This window comes from Notamacropus eugenii, chromosome 2, assembly GCF_028372415.1.
Source record: "Notamacropus eugenii isolate mMacEug1 chromosome 2, mMacEug1.pri_v2, whole genome shotgun sequence".
Taxonomy (NCBI): domain Eukaryota; kingdom Metazoa; phylum Chordata; class Mammalia; order Diprotodontia; family Macropodidae; genus Notamacropus; species Notamacropus eugenii.
In genome coordinates this window covers 422,113,302-422,133,040 of record NC_092873.1, presented here as the reverse complement: position 1 = coordinate 422,133,040, position 19,739 = coordinate 422,113,302, and the positions used below count along the sequence as shown (strand labels likewise).

Genomic DNA, 19,739 nt, shown 5'->3' with positions numbered 1-19,739 from the left:
CCACCCCTGGCTTAGAGTGTGGTCAGACATTGAAGACTTCAAGGTTATCTACTGCATCCCTGGCCATTGCCAGCTTTCTTGGCTTTTGTCTTGCCATTGGACACAAATGACTCTTGAAGACAGAACGAAGCTGGTGACTTTGTGCAACTCTGCCTCACTTAAATCCAGTTCATGTGCAAGTCATCACCTTGTGATGTCAGTCCTTTTTCAAATGAAGTACAAACAACATAGTATCATAGTTATTGTGAGACTTACATGAGGTGATGTCTGTGAAGCACTTCACCAATTTCAAAGCATTGCATCAGTGACAGCTATCATTATTCTTTGCCTCTTCTATCTTCTCTGTCCTTTGTGTTTCACTCCTTGTCATTCCTATATTGTAAGCTGAGATCCTAAAATCCAAATCTGTTTCTTAAACTCCATCCTCTTAACCATTGTTCACTTTCCAAGTGTTTCTTACTTGCCCATGATTCATTAGCACCAGTGACAAAAACACCACCATTGTCTGAAAAGTCTTTCCTTTCTTGGCCAGGACTTCATGATTTTCACAGTGATTTTTGGATTTCTCCTAGCAATATCACTTATGCCCAAATGAAATTCATTTCCCATCTCTCTACTCTCCTGTACTTTATGATCTCCAGAAACTCATCATTCTTATACATCCTCAGTGCTTCCTACCCCTAGGGTTTGGAGAGTGTGGAAGGGTGGACTTTAGAGAACTGCTTCCAGATCTTCCACTGTTGAAAGAAGATACTTGGGGCATTCACCTCATAATTTCCTACCCAGATGCTCTCCTGGAGTTAGAATTTCCAGAAACTTGTCATCCTTTAAGAAGAAACAACCATGTAAGTCATACCTCCTCAGATCATTTCTCACCCTGGCTGTAGGATTTCACCATGCCCCTGTACCCATGTATTTGCTTTTCAGCTTGTTTTTATGTTCTTCCCCCATTAGATTGTGACCTCCTTAAGGACAAGGACTATACTATTATTTTCGTTGTATCCCCAGCATTTAGCACAGTGTTTATTGATTCAAAGTAGGTAGTAGTCCTTAGCTTTAACAGTTCTTGGGAGGTTCTCTTCTCACCTCCTAAATGCCAGCTCTGGAAATACAGCAATTTCATTTGTCATTAGGTACCCTCTCGATAGGAAGTTACCTACTGCAACTCACTCTTTTTCCAAAACTTCTTATTTCTGTTTGGTGGATTTTTCCCAGACTGAACTCTAGATTTTCTGCACTTTTATCTGCAGAACTCTTAATCCTAGAAGCTCACTTTAGCCCTGTAATTCACACATTGGAAGCATGTTCCACCTCTTCAGCCTCTTTTGTTTGGGTTATTTCTTTTAGAACAGGGTTGGGGAAACTCCATTTAAGTAGAGTACTAGGCCAACCTGTCTTTATTCCTTTGCAGGCTGCATACAACTTTATTGATTTTATCCCCCCATTCTTTTCAGCTTCTTTTCATATTTTTGTCTTCCCCTATTAGTATGTAAGCTCTTTGAGGACGAGAGCTGTATTTCCCTTTGCTTGTATTTGTATTTCCAGGGCTTAGTAGAGTGCTTGATCCATAGGGAACACTTAAATGCTTGTTGAGTGTTGACTAAGGATACCACCATCCTTCTAGTCACCCAGGTTTCACAATTCTGCTGTTATTCTTGTCTTCTCTTATACCACTTATTCTATCAGATCTTGTCATTTCTACTTCCTTACCATCTTCACATCTGTCCCCTTCTCTCCCTATACAGCTTCTACCTTAGTTCAGGCCACGATTCCTTCTAACCTAAACTATTTGAAATAGCCTCCTAATTGCTCTTCTGTCTTAATTTCCCCATTCCAGTCCGTTTGCCAAAGTAATTTTCCTCAAGTGCAGGTATTATATTATATATTTAACTCAATAAATTCTAGAGGTTCCCTTTTGCTGTCAGGATTAAATATGAACTCTTTTGTTTGGAATTTAAAATTCTTCAAAACTTGGTTCACCCTTCATGCTATTTCTCAGAAACAATATCATTGTCTTCTGAGTTTGTGTCTTGGAGTAGCTTTAAATGGTCAAGTTTTTGTTGTTTGTTCATTTTTCCATTCTATTTCTTGACTTTGAACTTTATGTTAAACTTGGGCTTTGCTCCTAGGGGTGGAGAGAGGCACTGTCCTAACTTCAGGCTTTTTTGTGCTGTCATTTTCATAGCTAGTTCTGGGGTATGCAAGTTTTTGATTCTTCCAAGGTGATGTTATTTAGGGAGTGGTGTGGTCACTGTTCTTCTGGTCTGCCCTCTGGTCTTTACCTAGGAAGGGTCCCTGCTCCCCTATAGCCACAAGTGCTGGAGCTTCTTTTGGCCCTGAAACTGTGGTCAGGTTATCATTTTTCACAATTTCCAGGTCAACTGTGCTTCTAATGAGATGTTTCTTGTATTTTTTAGACTTTGTTTTATTTTCTTCTTGACATCTCATGAAGTCATTAGTTTCTGCTTGCCCAATTCTAATTTTTAAGGAATTATTTTCTGCAGTGAGCTTTTGTGCATCTTTTCCCATTTGCCTAATTCTACTTTTTAAGGAATGTTCCTCTCTGTCTTGAAACTGTAACTCGGACTCTTGTTGTCTTGTGACCCAACCATAAGTGCTCCCCTCTGCCCTAGAATTGCAACCTGGAACTACTTATACTTATGGGCAGTAGAGTTGCCAGTCAGGGAGTTGAAGGAAAATTTCAGAGAGAAATCTTTAGATGTTTTTTAACGCTGGTCTTTAATACTCTCTCAGAAACAATAACAGCTCCAGAAAGAAGTAAAATTACCAGAAGGCTTCAAACTGAAAAAAAAAAAAAGGGGGGGGGGGGGAGGGGAGGGAGAGGGTGATCAATGAGATGAACTTAAAAGAGAGGTTTATACTAGATGGTCCCTGTAAGGACCAGAATTCTCCTGACTGGAGAACCCTGTACCTTCCCCATAACCATGAAGTGTTCTCCACAAAGGAAGAGGCCAAGTATCTTCAGATTGATTATAAGTAATAGTTTAATCAATCATTATGAATACTTACAAAACAGGAGCAATCTTTGGTCTCAGGAAGCAACCATACAGTTCAGTAGATCCTTGCTAAAGAACCCCCCAAATCCCCATGGTAATTATGGAAAACAAAGGGAGGAGGAGCTTTAGAGTATATCACTACTGATTGGTGGATATTTTTGACTTTCTGCTTAGTAATTGAGCTTGGGAGTTAAGCCAATGTTATGCCCAAACATAAGTTTGTATATCGATCATGTCCTGGTTACATATACATCACAATTTTCATAGTATCTTAAGGTATAACTCAGTATCTAAAATATAATTCAGTACCTGTTATGATTTTTAATAGGTCACCATGTTCAGGATTCCACCTTTCACCGAGTTCAAGTTTTTATGGCTTTTTCCCAATATAGGAACTCTACAGTCCCTGTAGTTTCCCTTCTGACTTTTTATCTATGATCTAGTCCAACTCTCTCTTTTATAAAAGGGGAAATCAAGGTCCAGGGAGGTTAAGGGACTTGTAAAACATCACAAGAGTTCATTCCTGGCAGGAAAGAGATTCAAACCAAAGGTTTTTAAACAATAAATGCAGGACTCTCCAGTGTACCATGCTGGCTCAAGTCTAGAAAAAGGATGAATTTTGTTGTGAATAATTTTGATTTTACAGTGAATATCAGATATTTAGATTAAATAGAAAATGTTGATGTTTTAGAACTATGAAATCCTCTTTTGAAAGACATCCTTAATGTCTTTTAGAGAGCACATTGATGTTTAGAACTGAAATTCAGCAGATTCTGATAGAATGCATTTATGGATTATATTTCATAGCATTTAGTACTTTGATTTTCTTAAATGAATTTCTGATTTATGAATAACTGTCCCATATTCCAAATATAAGCTATGCATCTTGCTCTCCTCATCCTTCCCCACCTCCATACCCTGTTCCCCATCTGGTTTTTATAAACCCCACATGTGGCTTATGATTCTATTCTTCACATTTCCCTTCCCAAAGATTTTTTTTTCACAAAGTTAGACTCAATATTCAATTTGTGGATGTTGCTACTGCAAAGGCAGCTCAGTGTCTAATGGAATCAATAAAACCTGGTTTCAGATCTTACCTGTGACATTAACTATGAGCATGGACAACTTAGTTAACCTTTGACCTTCAGTTTTCTGTTCTTTGAAGTGAAGATAACATCTGTAATAACTACTTCAGAGTTGTGAGGTTCGATTGAGTTTTTTGTGGTAAGTTTCTGTGGTTATTTTTCATTATATGTTTAAAAGTATTTTTTTTCCCTTTCTAAAAGAGTTCTTCTTAATTTTAGACCTTTTTATTTTTTATTTATTTATTTATTTTTAGATTTCGACATTCATTTGCACAAAATTTTGAGTTCCAATTTTTCTCCCCATCTCTCCCCTCCCCTACCCCATAATACCTTGCATTCTGATTACCCCTTTCCTCAGTGTACCTTCTCTTCTATCATACCCCTCTCTTCCCTTATCCTCATCTTCTCTCTTTTCTTGTAGGGCAAGATAAATTTCTATACCCCATTACCTGTATTTCTTATTTCCCAGTTATATGCAGTAATAATTCTCAACATTCATTTCTGATACTTTGAATTCCAGCTTTTCTCCCTCCCTACGCATCCCCACCGAGAAGGCTAGCAATTCAGTATAGGCTATATATGTGTCATTTTGCAAAAGACATGCATAATAGACATGTGGTGTAAGACTAACTATATTGCCCTCCATCCTACCCTGTGCCCCCCCCTTTTTATTCTATTCTTTTATTTGACCTTGTCCCTTCCCAAAAGTATTTCCTTCTAGTTACTCCTCCCATTTGCCCTCCCTTCTGTCATCTCCCTCACCCCACTTGTCCCCTTCTCCCCTACTTTCCTGTAGTGTAAGATAGATTTTCATATCAAATTGTGTTAGCATGTTATTCCCTCCTTAAGCCATATGTGAAGAGAATAAGCTTCACTTTTCCCCTCTCACTTCCCCCCTTTCTCCTCCATTGAACAAGATTTTTCTTATCTCTTTTTTGTGATAGCCTGCCCTATTCCATTTCTCCCTTTCACCTCCCAGTATTTTCCTCTCTTATCCCTTAAATTTATTTTATTTTTTTATGGATATCGTCTCTTCTGATTCAACTCAACTTGTTCTCTGTGTGTGTGTGTATGTGTGTGTGTATAAACCCTCCACCTACCCAAATACTGAGAAAAGTCTCAGGAGTTACAAATATTATCTTTCCATATAGGAATGTAAACAGTTCAGATTTAGAAAGTCCTTTATAATATCTCTTTCCTGTTTACCTTTTCATGCTTCTCTTGATTCTTGTGTTTGAAAGTCAAATTTTCTATTCAGTTCTGGTCTTTTCATCACGAATGCTTGAAAGTCCTCTATATCATTGAATGACCATTTATTCCCTTTAAGTATTATACTCAGTTTTGCTGGGTAGGTGATTCTTGGTTTTAATCCCAGTTCCTTTGACTTCTGGAATATCCTATTCCACACTCTTCGATCCGTTTATGTAGAAGCTGTCAGATCCTGTGTTATCCTGATTGTATTTTCACAATACTCGAATTGTTTCTTTCTAGCTGTTTGCAGTATTTTCTTCTTGACCTGGGAACTCTGAAATTTGGCCACAATATTCCTAGGAGTTTCTCTCTTCAGGTCCCTTTCAGGAGGTGATTGGTGGATTCTTTCAGTATTTATTTTGGCCTCTGGGTCTAGAATGTCAGGGCAGTTTTCCTTGATAATTTCATGAAAGATAATGTCTGGGCTCTTTTTTTGATCATGGCTTTCAGGTAGTCCCATAATTTTTAAATTGTCTCTCCTGGATCTGTTTTCCAGGTCAGTTGTTTTACCAGTGAGATGTTTCATGTTATCTTCTATTTTTTCAAACTTTTGGTTTTGTTTTCTAACTTCTTGGTTTATCTCATAGTCATTAGCTTCCCTGAACTCCACTCTTTCTTTTAAAGAACCATTTTGTTCAGTGAGCTTTTGAACCTTCTTTTCCATTTGGCTAATTCTGCTTTTTAAAGCCTCCTTCTCCTCATTGGCTTTTTGGACCTCTTTTTTCCAGCTGAGTTATTTTTAAAGGTTTTATTGTCCTCAGCATTTTTTTGGTTCTCCTTCAGCAAGCTGCTGACTTGCTTTTCAAGCTCTTCTATGGCCTGGGTCCTTTTCATATTCATTTTGGAGGTACTGAAGGCAGAGGCCTTGACTTCCTCTAACAGTACCTGTTCACCAAGAAAGTAACCTTCTATGGTCTTATTTTTTTCCCTTTTTGGTGCATCTTCCCAGCCATTTACTTGACTTCTGAATCCTTTGTCAAGAGGAGAGTCCTAGTGCTCCTCCCCCCAGTACTTTGCTCAAGGCTGAGGTTCAGATTAGCTGCTCATTTCCCCCAGACACTTTAAGTTGAGCTGTATGGACAGTGGACCCAGGCTGTATCCATGGCCACTGTAGCCACCAGCTGCCTGCTGCTGCTGCCTCTGCTGGGGGAGACCCCACTCCCCTCACCCAGCTGGGAAAGCCCTCCCACACTGACCTTTGGAGCTTTCTTTGTTGCTTGTGGGTTGAGGGATCTGGGACCCTCCCTGCTGTGAATTCTGCCCAAGAGGTCTGTTCAGGTCCTGTTCCTCCCAGTGCTGCATGGGCAGGGCTAGTCTCCGCTTAGCCCAGCGTTCCATGAGACAGACCTTTCCTGTCAGCCTTTCAGGTTACCTTTGGCTGAAAACCTTTCACTCTGTTGTTCTGTGACTTCTGCTCCTCTAGAATTTGTTGAAAGTAATTTTTTACAGGTATTGTGTGGGCTGTGGAGGATGCACTAGAGCATATGCATCTTTCTACTCTGCCATCTTGGCCCCGCTCCAATTGTAAACCTTCTTAGAGGTGGCCAGTATTTTGTCTAGTAGTACTTTTGATTTCAGAATTGCTATATACTAGATGTTAATTATTCTTCATATCACCCAGAGAAGCATATTTGTATTGAAATTCTCATTTTTCATTTGGAAGATCTTAAATTAGTGCTTTGTTCACTATTTCACTAACCTCCAAAAAATCTGGGTTTTTTTTTTCCCATTCTGAAAATTCATTACATTATTCCCTTTTTTAAAAATTATTCTAAATAAAGTAAAATAAATGTTCTTTTCTTTAATCATATACTTTTAATAGTATTTTTCCTCCAATTAATATGTCAAATCAATTTTTAGCTTTCATTTTTACAAGGTTTTGAGTTCCAATTTTTTCTTCTTTCCTCTCTCCACTCCACTCTCCTAAAACAGTAGGCAATTTGATATAAGTTATATCACGCAAAACATACATCCATATTAATCACAGTTGTGAAAGAAGAAACAGATTAACCGGAAAAAAATAGAAACAAAAAGAACAAAGTGAAAAAGGTATGCTTCAGTCTGCATTCAGAGTCCATCAGTTCTTTATCTAGATGTGCATAGCATTTTCCCTCCTGAGTCCTTTGTACTTGATTCAAGAATCATTGTGTTGCAGAGAAAAACTGAGTCATTCATAGTTGATCATCTCGCAATGTTGTTGATACTGTGTACAATATTTTTCTGGTTCTGCTCATTTTATTTGAATCAGTTTGTACAAGTCTTCCAGTTTTTCTGAAATCTGTTCTTATTTGTGTAATTATAATTTGTATAATTTCTTACAATGATTTCTTATTGCACAATAGTATTCCATTACATTCATATACCACAGCTTGTTTAGCCATTCCTCTGTTAATGGGCATCCCCTCAGTTTCCAATATTTCGCCACCATGAAAAAGCTGCTATAAAATATTTTTGCACAAGTGTGCTCGTTTCCTTTATTCTCTTTGGGATACAGACTTAGTAGTAGTATTGCTGGATCAAAGGGTATGCACAGTTTGGTTGCCTTTTGGGCATAGTTCCACATTGCTCTTTAGAATGGTTGGATCAGTTCATAACTCTAGTAACAGTGGCATTAGTGTCCCAGTTTTCCCACATCCTCAACAACATTTATCATTTTCTAGCTATATTTTCTTTGAGACTTTCTGAGAGTGGCACACTGCTTTTATTGCCTCTGGACAGAGAGCCTTGCAGGCTTACGTATTCTTGCCATTCTTTGATTGAGTTGAGAAGGGTGCTCCTGTTACTCTTAGCAGATACTGGCTTTGTGATGTGAACCCTTTTTTGTTGTCTTCAGCTAGCTTCTGCTTCACTTTTCCTGTAGTTCTAGGGTGGTTAAAAGTCACTCTCGTTACTTATTCGAATTATTTTTTTTTGGTCATTATTTTGTTCAGTTTAAACTTTAGGATTTTGCCAGATTTGTGAGAATTGGGTGATTTGTCTCCTCCTGACCCTACCTGTTCCGTCTCTGGGCTAACCCTAAATCCTTCTAGCAGCCAAGCTCTATTTAACATACTTGTCAGTGGACATGAAATTTGGGATGGTCACCTCAGAGCATCTGCGTGTAAGGAAAAACTTATTTAACAATTAGGTCCCCCCAAAGTGGAATAGTAACCTTGGGAGGGTAGTGAGTTCTCCTTTAGTGGAGCTGGGTGAACAACTTGTCAGATATTGTAGAGTAAATTTTTACTCAGGTTGAACTAAACCAAATCTAGGATTTTGTGTTAATTTTTATATGAAGTATGAATAATAGGAATGAGTTAGAAGTAATTTGTCATATATAGTATTATTTAGGGATGTTTTTGACTGAGAAAGTACCTGTAGAGAATAATTTTATCTGCTATATTCTTAATTTTCAAATGAATAAACTTTTCCATCACTTTGATTACTTAGGATGTCCATATAATTACAGAAACATTTTTTGTGTTTGAGACGATAGAATTAGGAGACTAAATTGTATTGATGTTAATATAATATGAATTCTTTATTAATAAAATAATAAGTAATATACATAAAATAAATAGTAAAAAAAAAAACTTTTATTTTAAACAGATATTTATTGATAGAGATCCAGCAGCATTTGCACCTATTTTAAACTTTCTTCGAACTAAAGAACTTGACTTACGGTAAGAAACACTTCTGTTTTTCATTAAATTTCATTGTTTATGTGTCTAAAAATTTTTGGACCTATTTGATAAAAAAGGCAGGGAGGACTTAAGTTATACAGTTTTGTGTTTTATACATGGAGTACTACTGAGTGTTACTACTTTGGCCTGTTTAATATTTTTTCCCTTCTACTTTGTCTTAGATAGTTATCCTGGAGTAATAATTTTGACCACCTTTATTGCTTTTGATTTCTGCTTTATTTTAATTCCTAAAGATTAATGCTCCAGTAAGGGATCTTTTAATCCTTTTAGATATGTTATTTTATATTATAAAATTGAAATACAGCTAAAATTCTGTTTTGCTCAAAGATAATTTAGACTATCCAGTAACTTGGTCATTCATTTATATTTGTACTACTTTATGAATTCTGACTTTTCTTTGTATGTTTTCCATATTATCAGTGTAGAATAACACTGTTTACTTTAACCTTCTAAAGTTTTGGCTTCTCTGCAATTCACCTATAGGATGAATCAATTTATCTGGTCATGTGCTTATGTAAATTTTCAGAATTACTCATATGGAGTGAGATTATAGTGCATTGCACATGGTAGGCACTTGATAAACATTTGCTTAATTACCTAATATCGCAGTTAGCAATACAGTTATTAAAAACCTTTTACTCCATAATTCATCTTTTACATCATAGTTCGCCATGTCCTTCCTTACCTAGATATCTTGTATCCAAAGATATTGATCTTTGTCCTCAGTTAAATACTTATATTTCTTTTATTATTAGTTTCTGAGAGTTCTAGGCCCATTAGAAAAGGATGACTTTTGCACCGCTAGTACTATATACACTCAGAAATTAACAGGCTGTGCAATTATTCACCTTGGTCCTGTGGAAGCTATATCACAGGTTACCACACAGGTAATTCTACTACACCAAGTATAAGACAGGTAAACACATGGGAGGGCTGCTAGCAGGTGTTCTAGCACAGGTTCACTCTTGATCTGGGCAGACTGAAAGACAGGAACAGTCATAATAAGGGGTTAAATAAGCTTACCTTGTTCTAGTCTAGTCTATTCAAGAAAGTTGCTTATAATGGGAGCACGAACACCTACAACTTCCCTAATCACTCTTTTTGCAGGGGCAGATGAGAATAGGAGCTCAATTCCTAGCATCCCCTAAGCCTTGATGGGGAGTGATCAAGGCATACACTGCTTGTTCATTCACATTCCCCTCTAAGCCTCAGTGGGAGCTGCTTGATGCAAACACATATGCACATTCCCCTTGTAAATTCCTTTTCCCCACTTACTGACCAGTTCCCATTTGATATGTAGGGTAACAGACAAAGAAGGCATTTTGCCAACATTAAGCTCACAGGTTTATTTTAGCAATATTGCCATTCAGTGCAAGCATAGTAAATTCTACTTTATGTGATCCCCATATCTCACTGCCCAGTTGCAGTAGAAATTGTTTACAACCATGACCCTGGGAGATTATATCTGGGATCTTAGGGAATATAATCTAAAAAGAATAACAAAATCCTCCTTACTTACAGAAGCCCTTGTACTTCTGTTTTAATTATTTAGTTCCTCTATGTAGGTGAGACTTTTTAAGTGATTCTTATAATAGTGGATCTTTACATATAGTTTTCCAAATTACGGATGAAGTTGTTTGAGAAATGATAACTCTTCTGATATCTTTTGGATCGGGATCCCTTATTATAGAGATCATTTTCTTTTTTCCTCTAAAGTGGAAAACAAAGTATTGATAGTAAATGGAATTTATTTTTATTATTTCTTTGTAGGGGAGTGAGTATTAATGTTCTCAGACATGAAGCTGAATTTTATGGAATTACTCCATTAGGTATGTTCTCCCATTAAATAAACTATGTGGTTGTAATTTGATCCATGGTTTTATGCTTTGTATTTCATATTTTCTATCAACCCTTAACTTTCACTGGGAAAGTCAATGCTTGTTTTTAAAAATTTCTCTAAAGTAGTAAGAAATTTTTGGCACAGCTATATTCACTACACCCAGTTTTCTTCTTTTTCCTTATTCTTTTGCTGACTAGAAAATAAAAATGAAGTACTATTTTTCTTTTTTGCTTTTACTTACTCTTGACAGTTTGCTTATAATACTTGTAGTAAGAAGACTTCTCCTATGTGAAGAATTGGAGCGTTCATCATGTGGCAGTGTCCTTTTTCATGGCTACTTGCCTCCACCAGGTATTGTTCCTTTAGCTTTGACTTTGATTTGTCCATACTTTTGTCAGTAAAGGTATATGAACATAAAGTAATTAGTCTGAAATTCTGTTGTGGAGAAAATGAGTTCAGAGAAGTTAAATGACTAGCCCAGGGTCCCCCACACAATGGCAGAGCCAGAACCTAGAATCCAAACCTGAGACACTTGTAGGCCTCTTAGGAAATCTATACCCTACCTCCCACTTGGATCTTAGAATAGTATCAGTTAATTTATAAGAGAGCTAGCTTTGAACTTAGGTTAACATTCCTTGAGTTGATCGTTTGAGCTAGCATCATTTGTAACAATTTGAACAATGTTTGACTGGTTCCATTTAGTATATTTTGGTCACTAGCTGCTTCATTTTCCTACATTTTCCTGTCTTTTGAGGTTGACAGTATTTTATCTTTAATTGCTTTTGGTAGTAATTAAACTATTTATGACTAACAATGTTGATATTAAGATTTATGTTTCTCAGAGTAAAATGTACATTTTACTAAATTAAAAATACTTTTCCTGATGTTAGAAATCTTTTGTTCTGAGTAACTTCACTCATTGAATAAAATTTACACCTATCCTCTTCCTTTTTCCTTTTTTTTAAAAATAGGTATTCCTAGTCGCAAAATAAACAATACTCCTGGACCCTCTGCTGATTCTAGAATCGGACAGAATTCTTCAGAAGGTCAGTCAACCCGGGGAAATGGTGGCCAGCCCGTTCTCTCTAGAACTGGAGAAGAGGCCATCAGACTGGGTGAGCAGTAATTTCTAATGGTGGGGAAATGGATTAGGGATGCTTTCTTGAGTGTAGCTACTGTTGCAGACAGTTTCAAATATATTAGAATAGATTTAAGACAAAACTACCTTTCTTTTATTGACTACTGACAAAACACTTCATTGTTGTGTCTATTTTGGGCCTATGTTATTATATTCTATAACCCTTGAAAAACTTTGTCTCTTTGTCCTCTATAATAGATACAATAAAACTTGATTAGAGCATCTCATTTAACTTGGAATCCCTTTTGTATTCTTTCAAAATGATATTTGTAATATTTTTATTTCTCTGGAATCTTTAAAATATAAAAAGTATTTTGAGGTGGTTGTCAAGAAAAATAGCTGCTGTTTGAATTTTTCTGTTTTTTGTCTCCCTATTTTCACTTTGTTTTTCTCTAGGCTTCCCCTTCCCCCTTTTCTAATTGTACTAGAATGCATACTAATTTTTTTTTTAATATGGTTGCAGGATTTCCTGTAGACCCACGAAAGGTGCTGATAGTAGCTGGCCATCACAACTGGATTGTAGCTGCATATGCCCATTTTGCTGTTTGTTACAGGTATGATATAAATTACATTGACATATTTTTTTCAGTAAATGAATTTCACTAAATTGGAGGAATACATTCCTTTAGACTCTGTTCATGTGCTCCCTGTTTATTTTTGCATTTTGTGATAAGTGGAGCATAAATTTTCTTTCTGTTCTCTGATTTAACTTATTTTACTCCTTCAGTTTTACAGTAGATACAGATGAAAACCCATTTATGCCTTCCCATCCTACATAACTATTGTACATCCTTCCATATTAAATTAGTGAATAGTTAAGGCTAGAGTTTTACTTTTTACATTCCATCTTTTTCTCATTTTCCTTCTAGTTTTGTATTAATTTTAATGTTTACTCTGACATGGTAGGTGATGATGACTCATATAAGTAATGAATAATTCCTTGTTTGTTAAAATTTCATCAATTTCACATTCAAAAGCACTTTCTTATTCTTTTCTAAAAGAAAGTAGACATATTTATAGTACACAGTTGATTCAGAAATGACTCTCACATCGATAACAAGTTGCTTATTGTCAGTCTAGAATAATTTTCATTTTTATGATGCTTTTTGGTGTTCATGATCAACCTCTTTTTCATTTCTTGAAGAAAGTATTGAAGTCATGCTTCTGGTTTAGTGTACAAGTTGCTGACCTTTCTGATTCCTTACCTCTAGACTATATGTTCCAATATGCATTTTCTCTTTCTTCATGCCCCTTTGCATTGAAGTTACCAATTACCAACGTACATTTATTTAATTTGGAGAATATTGTTGTTCTTATATCATTTTACCTCTTAATCTGTAACATATAGTGGTACCTGAGCTGTAACTGTTTTCATTATGGCCTCTTTGGAAATACAGATCATGAAAATGGCAGTAGGAAAAGAGCACTTGTTCCACGAAATGCTTCTTACAGTTTTTGTATACACAATAAAACCATGCCCATCAACTTCTTTATTTTCCTCTCCTAAAGAAAATTTGTAAGTCATCTCTTATCTTTACCTGTAACATCCACCAGGAAAACCATTCATCACTAATCACCATTATTTTGAGCTCTAACATAATTTTGTTTTTTAGCTGAATTTATAACAATAATTTCAAGTTTGATGAAATTCTTTTTTTTCCAGTAGCATTACTGCTTGTTGGTCATTAAATAGAATTCTCACATTTAGAGTACTAAAAGCTAATAAGTTTCTCTTGCTAGTATACATTATATTGTATATACATGCAAGATATAAAATTTCTTGATAGTTCCCTTTAGTTCTGTTTGATCCATCTATAACTATGTCATTGAAAATTAGTGTGACGAACTATGGGAGTAAGAATTATTATTGTATCCTCATGTTTTTTTCTGTCCAGAATGATTTAGACCTGTATATTTCACCTAGATTATATAGTTTTGAATTTATTAGTTTTCACTGTCAAGGTGTCAAATTAATTTTAAGGTTTAGGAGTGACTGGCACAGGACAGGAAAGCAACCTGTGTAGTGAATTTTGAGTTCCATGTAAATAGCACATGTGTTACATATGACATAAAAGGATTTTTCTTAATGGTTATTTAGTTTATATCATTTTCATCTTTGCTAGGAAGTATGTGCATAAAATTTATTGGGATTTAACACATAGGAGGAACATATTAAATATTTAATTGAATTGTTTGAATTTAAAAGAGGCATACACTATATACAGTTGGTTTATGAACATACTATGATTGCTCTGAAATTGTCATTTTAATTTTTATGAAAATGTTAACTTGGAAGTGCAGTGTCCTGTGTGTTAGAACTTTAAAGTTAAACAAAATGATAGTTTTGATTGTAGATCTGTTTTTTTTTCTTGCCAGCAAAATGAAGAATATAACCATTTTTCACCTGACAATTCAGTTAGAATTAACTTCACCATAGAATAATAGAATTCAGTTAAGGATTGTGTTAGTACATTTAAAGTCTTCAAATATGAGAATTAAGACAAAACCTCTTATGAATTATATTTGAGGAAAACCTAGTTATATATTTTTATTAAAAAGTTTCATTTTCATTGACAGTCATTTCATATTTGTTTAGAATCATTCATAAAACCATTTCTGACATTTTTATTTTAGTAATAATTAAATTCAGATTTTTCCTTTGGAGAAAGTTTTGTGAGTTGTGTTTGTTTTTGTGGAGTATGGAAAGGATACTTTGATTTGTTTCATTATTTGAAACAAAGCATTCCTCTAGAATTATATTTTGGAAAATATCTCCCATCCTGGAACTTCAGGGCAATTATCCTTAATAATTTCTTGTAATATTGTATCTAGACTCTTTTTTAAACCATAACTTTCAAGTAGTTCAACAGTTCTTATATTGTCTCTCCTTAATTAATTCTCTAGATCAGTTGTTTTTCTAAACAGATGTTTCACATTTCCTTCTATTTTTTTCATTCTTTCAAGTTTAATTCTTGATGTCTTATAACATCGTAGCTTGCCCTTTCCCAGTTCTAGTTTTTAAGGCTTTTTTTCTAGGCTTTTAAAATTTTTTTATATTTATTCATTTTAAATACAAAAAGACAAAAAAAAAACCATTTCCATGTACACAGTACAACATAAAAAGAGTATTAACATGAATTTCCATTTCACATTGTTTACTTTTTTGAAAAAACTATGTAATAAACGCTATATATAGCTATTCTAAACATACTTCTGTTTATCAGTTCTTTCTCTGGATGTGGACAGCATCTTTATAGGTCATTTTAGTTGATTTGGGTATTTATAATACTCAAAATGACTTTGTCTTTCAAAATTGTTCTTAGAAAAATATAGTTGTTACTGTGTACAACATTCTCTGGGTACTGCTCATTTCATTCTTCATTATTTCATTCAAGTCTTTCTAAAATTAACCAGTTTTTGGTTAGATTTACCTAATCCCAAGAGGGAAAGGTTAAAGTCCCCCACTATTATAATATTACTACTTCCACATGTGATTCATTTAACTTTTCCTTTAAAAATTTAGATTGTATAGCATTGGTGAATGTAGGTTTTGTATTGATATTTCTTCTTTTTCTATAGTACCTTTTATCATAATGTAGTTTCCCTGTTTATCTCTTTTAATTAAATCTAGTTTAGCCTTAACTTTGTCAGAAATCACTTTTTTCAGCCCCTGCTTTTTTTTGCTTCAGCTGAATCATAAATTCTATTCCAGCCCTTTACTTTTAATTCTTTCTCTATTTCTCATTTTTGTATGTGTTTTTTATAAACAGCATATTGTTGGATTTTGATTTTCAGTCCATTCTGCTGTTTCTGTTTTATGGGTGAGTTCATCCTATTCACATTCAAAGTTACAATTTCTAGTTGTATATTTTCCTCCATCCTATTTTTTCCTACTATTATCCTTCACCCTCTCTTTTTACCCAGTCCTTCCTCATACATCTAGTTTGCTTCTAACCACTGCTTCCCTTATCCACACCCTTTTAAAGAATCCCTTCATTATCCTTCCCCTTCCCCTCTTGTTCTTTATTCAACCTATCCCTGTAAATATCTTGGGTTTTTGTTTTTCCATTCAGGAGTATACCCAGCTTTGGTGGGTAAGTTATTCTTGTTACAAACCCAGATCCTTAGCTCTTCAAAATATAATGTTCCAAGCCCTTAAGTCTTTTAGTGTAGAAGCTACTAGCTCTTATGTTGTCTTGACTGTAGCTCCACAGTATTGAGATTGTTTTTGTCTTGATACTTGTAGTATTTTCTCCTTAGCCTGGCAGCTTCAAAATTTGTCTATGATGCTCCTGTAAGTTTTCATTTTCAGATCATTTTGAGGTGATGATTGATAGATTTTTTTTCTATGTCTATTTTTACCTTCTCATTCTAGCACTTCAGGGCACTTTTCCATAATAATGTCTTGTAATATTAGACTCTAAAAATAAACTCTTTTTAAAAAAGTCATAACTTTCAAGTAATTCAACAATTCTTATATTGTCTGTCCTTGATCTATTCTCTGTTTTCTAATGAGATATTTCACATTCTCTTCTATATTTTCATTCTTTTCAGTTTATTTCTTGGTGTCTTATGACATCATAGTTTGCCCTTTCCCAATTCGAGTTTTTAAGGAGTGATTTTCTTCCTTAAGTTTTTGGATCTCTTTTTCCAGTTGATTGACTTTTCATAATTTTCTGGATTTTTTTATTTTTTTCCCTAATTTTCCCTCAAACTCTCTTATTTGATTTTTGAAGTTCTTCCAAGAACTCTTTTTGGGCTTATGATATTTGACATTTTTCTTTGGAATAGGATTGACTTTTTTAACATCACTGTCTTCTGAGTATGAACCCAAATCTTTTCTGTCCCTGAAGTAGCTATCTATAGTTCTTTCTCCTTTGGTTACTCATTATTATTATTAATTTTTTTTTGGCAGCTTGTAGTCAGGTTCCAATCCTGAGCTGTAGAGGATGCTGCTTCAGGCTTCAGATTTTTCTTATTGTTGTTTTCTGAGCTTGGGCACTCCTCTCTGCCGCTGAGCCATGGCCCCCAGTCATGCTGTTTCCCAAATGCTCTTGTTCTCTGTGGCGGCAAACTTCAGTTCTCCCCTCTGCCCTGGAACAGAAACCAGGGGCTCTGCTCTCTTGCAAGTGGCAGCAAAGTCCCTGCCCCTCTGCCACCACAGTTCTCTCTTCTCCTTGCCCATAGCTATAGTCCTGACTCAGCGAAGGATCCTTAAATCTTTCTCTGCTCTGCTGTTCAACCTTTACACTCAAGTGAGGTGAAAGTTCCACAGACCCACCTGCCCCCAGGGCTTTGTGTTTCTTGATTCAGTGGAGTTTGCCTTGAAGTATTTGCACTTCAAAGGGTCCATGAGGGTCTAGTCTTTCCTGAGGTTCTCTCAATTTTTTTAGGAGGACAGCTACATTTATTTCTAGCTCTGCATTCACTCTGAGGCAATATTTTATCTTGTTTGTGGGAGAAATTTGGAAAGCCCAATATTTCCTGTCTTATTTCATCATCTTCCCAGAATCCTCTCCATCATAGAGGTTTAAGGTTAGAATAACATTTTCCTCATTATTTCATTTGTGACTCTCAACCCTGTGAGGTAGGAACTATAATAGTATTATTATCATCTTAATTTTACTAGTGAGAAACTGAAGTTCAAAGCATTTAAGTGATAGTCACATTTTCAGATGCAGGACTTGAACCCATGTTTTCAAGTCCACCGTGTTGACAAGGGACCCTTGACCTCTAATAATTTCAGCTGTCCTAAGGGAGAATTTTGATGGCGATGAAATATATAACTCTTGTTTTTATTTGTTCACCTTCATCATTCCATTAGCCTTGTTTCTCTTCTGCCTCCTGCATAAAGAATGAAAGACTAAATCAAGGTTACTGCCAAGGCTAGCAAATAGGCTTAATACGTCAGATGTGATTTTTTGGTTTGTCATTGCTTGACTTTCTTTAGTAGATCAGAAAAAGCCTTTCTGTCATACAGCTGGAAATGAAGAACTGAACCTCTCTTCCCCCCGCCTCCAAAAAATTTTTGATTGAAATTAAGTTTGAGTTCTCAGTCAACAAGTATAAGTGGGCTGATTATCAGAGCCTTCTGTTTTAGATTGGAAAGAAGAGAGCAGAAAAACACCAGAAGGAGAATTAGTTTAGGAGAAATACTTTTTTGAATTTTGCAAACCTTATATTTGAAAAAAATTTATAAAATGCACTTTTTTTTTTTTTTTTTACAAATTTTAGACTTTTAGCAATATAACATGGTCCTTTTTATTCCTTTCAGGTTTAAACAAACATATACCTTTAAAATTTGTTTTCAGTTGAAATTTACCTAAATAAAATTCGTTGAAATCATTGCAAGATAAAAGGGGTACATCTTCTGATAAGCCATATCACAAAATCTATAAAACCCTTTAGTTTCAATCCAGCCTTTTCTATTCCTAGTGGATGGACGGTAAACTTAGCTAATGCTATCTCTAATCTCGGAGTATTGTTGAATGTCACTGACTTCTTTTCTGGCGAAGTAACTTCACTGGAGTGTAGAGAGACAGAACTCTGTATTGCATATCATTCTCTCTATATTATATATCATATACAAGGGAGGTTAGCTTCTTTCTATTCATTAGGATCAGGGTAGAAATTGCAGAAAGGCATTATGGAGAATAGCTTCCTAACAATTAGCTGACCTAAAATAAAAAGACTCAGCTGCCTCAGAAATGTTATGTTCCCCTGTCTCTGAAGGTCAGATAGAGCCTGGATGACTCACTGTTGATGATATTCTAGAGGGGACTTCCAGTTGGATGGACGGATGGAACCTCTGAGGTTCTGAGATGCTGTAATGAAATAATACTCTGTATAAATGGTAAATCTGGGTTAATGCATGATTTTTCCATTAAAAACTGAACTCAAATTATATTACTAGATGGCTTATTTGCTGTGATATACAGTATCATGTTTGTATTGTCCATTATGTACCTTGACATTATACACATACGCATTTGTTTTGTTACTTGCATTTAAATCCATTTCTCTGTTAAATTACTATAATAATATTATTATAATATTATAATATAATAATATTACTATAATATTTTTTAAAAATCTACTCTATGTGCATTCTTCCAAACACAAGTATTTTTCTTCATGTTTACATCTATAAAATCGTGGCAGATAATATTCTCACCTTATACTTTAACTTCATTTTAATTTTTTCCAACTTCATCTATGCATTCCTTGTTTCATTCTCTAGTTGGGAACAGTAGAAACAACAATCCCAGCTCTCCCCCTAATTCTTCGTGCGTTTGGGGCAAATCACTCGACTGCTTTGGGCTTCTTTGTTGCCTTCTTCATAGTTAGGCACTCGAATTGGGGACCTCTGAGGTCTCCTTCCAGTTAGAAGCAAATACTTATCTATGAATTGGGCAGTTTCTCCTTTATCAACACTGGAGAACCGTCTAGTGGAATAAGTTGGAACTGTAGGCTGTGCAGTATAAAGATAAGTTTTCAGTGTTCTAGTACTACCCATAGGGAAAAGTAAGAATTCTAGTAAAGTAGAACTTCATTAATTTTGAGAAAGCTAATTTTAAATGGCAGTTTTATTGTTTTCATGTATCCTAAGCATTTTAAACAAGGTTAACTGTGTTATCTATTAGGCTTTATTAGTCAACCTGTTTTAATGAATATAATTAGCAAAGAATGTGTATGTATGTCTATGAATGAATGAATATTTCTTTG

General features: G+C 35.2%; 1 protein-coding gene across 2 annotated transcripts in view; it reads left to right on the top strand.

Moving 5' to 3' along the window:
* The window catches only part of KCTD3 (potassium channel tetramerization domain containing 3), a 69,097-nt gene that overhangs the window by 19,333 nt on the left and 30,025 nt on the right, over nt 1-19,739 (top strand). For both annotated transcript variants that reach the window (XM_072647834.1, XM_072647833.1), the window contains exons 4-8: nt 8,942-9,015; nt 10,807-10,865; nt 11,147-11,227; nt 11,848-11,991; nt 12,478-12,568. In XM_072647834.1, coding sequence (XP_072503935.1) covers nt 8,942-9,015; nt 10,807-10,865; nt 11,147-11,227; nt 11,848-11,991; nt 12,478-12,568 — 449 coding nt within the window. The remainder of the gene's footprint in view (nt 1-8,941; nt 9,016-10,806; nt 10,866-11,146; nt 11,228-11,847; nt 11,992-12,477; nt 12,569-19,739) is intronic.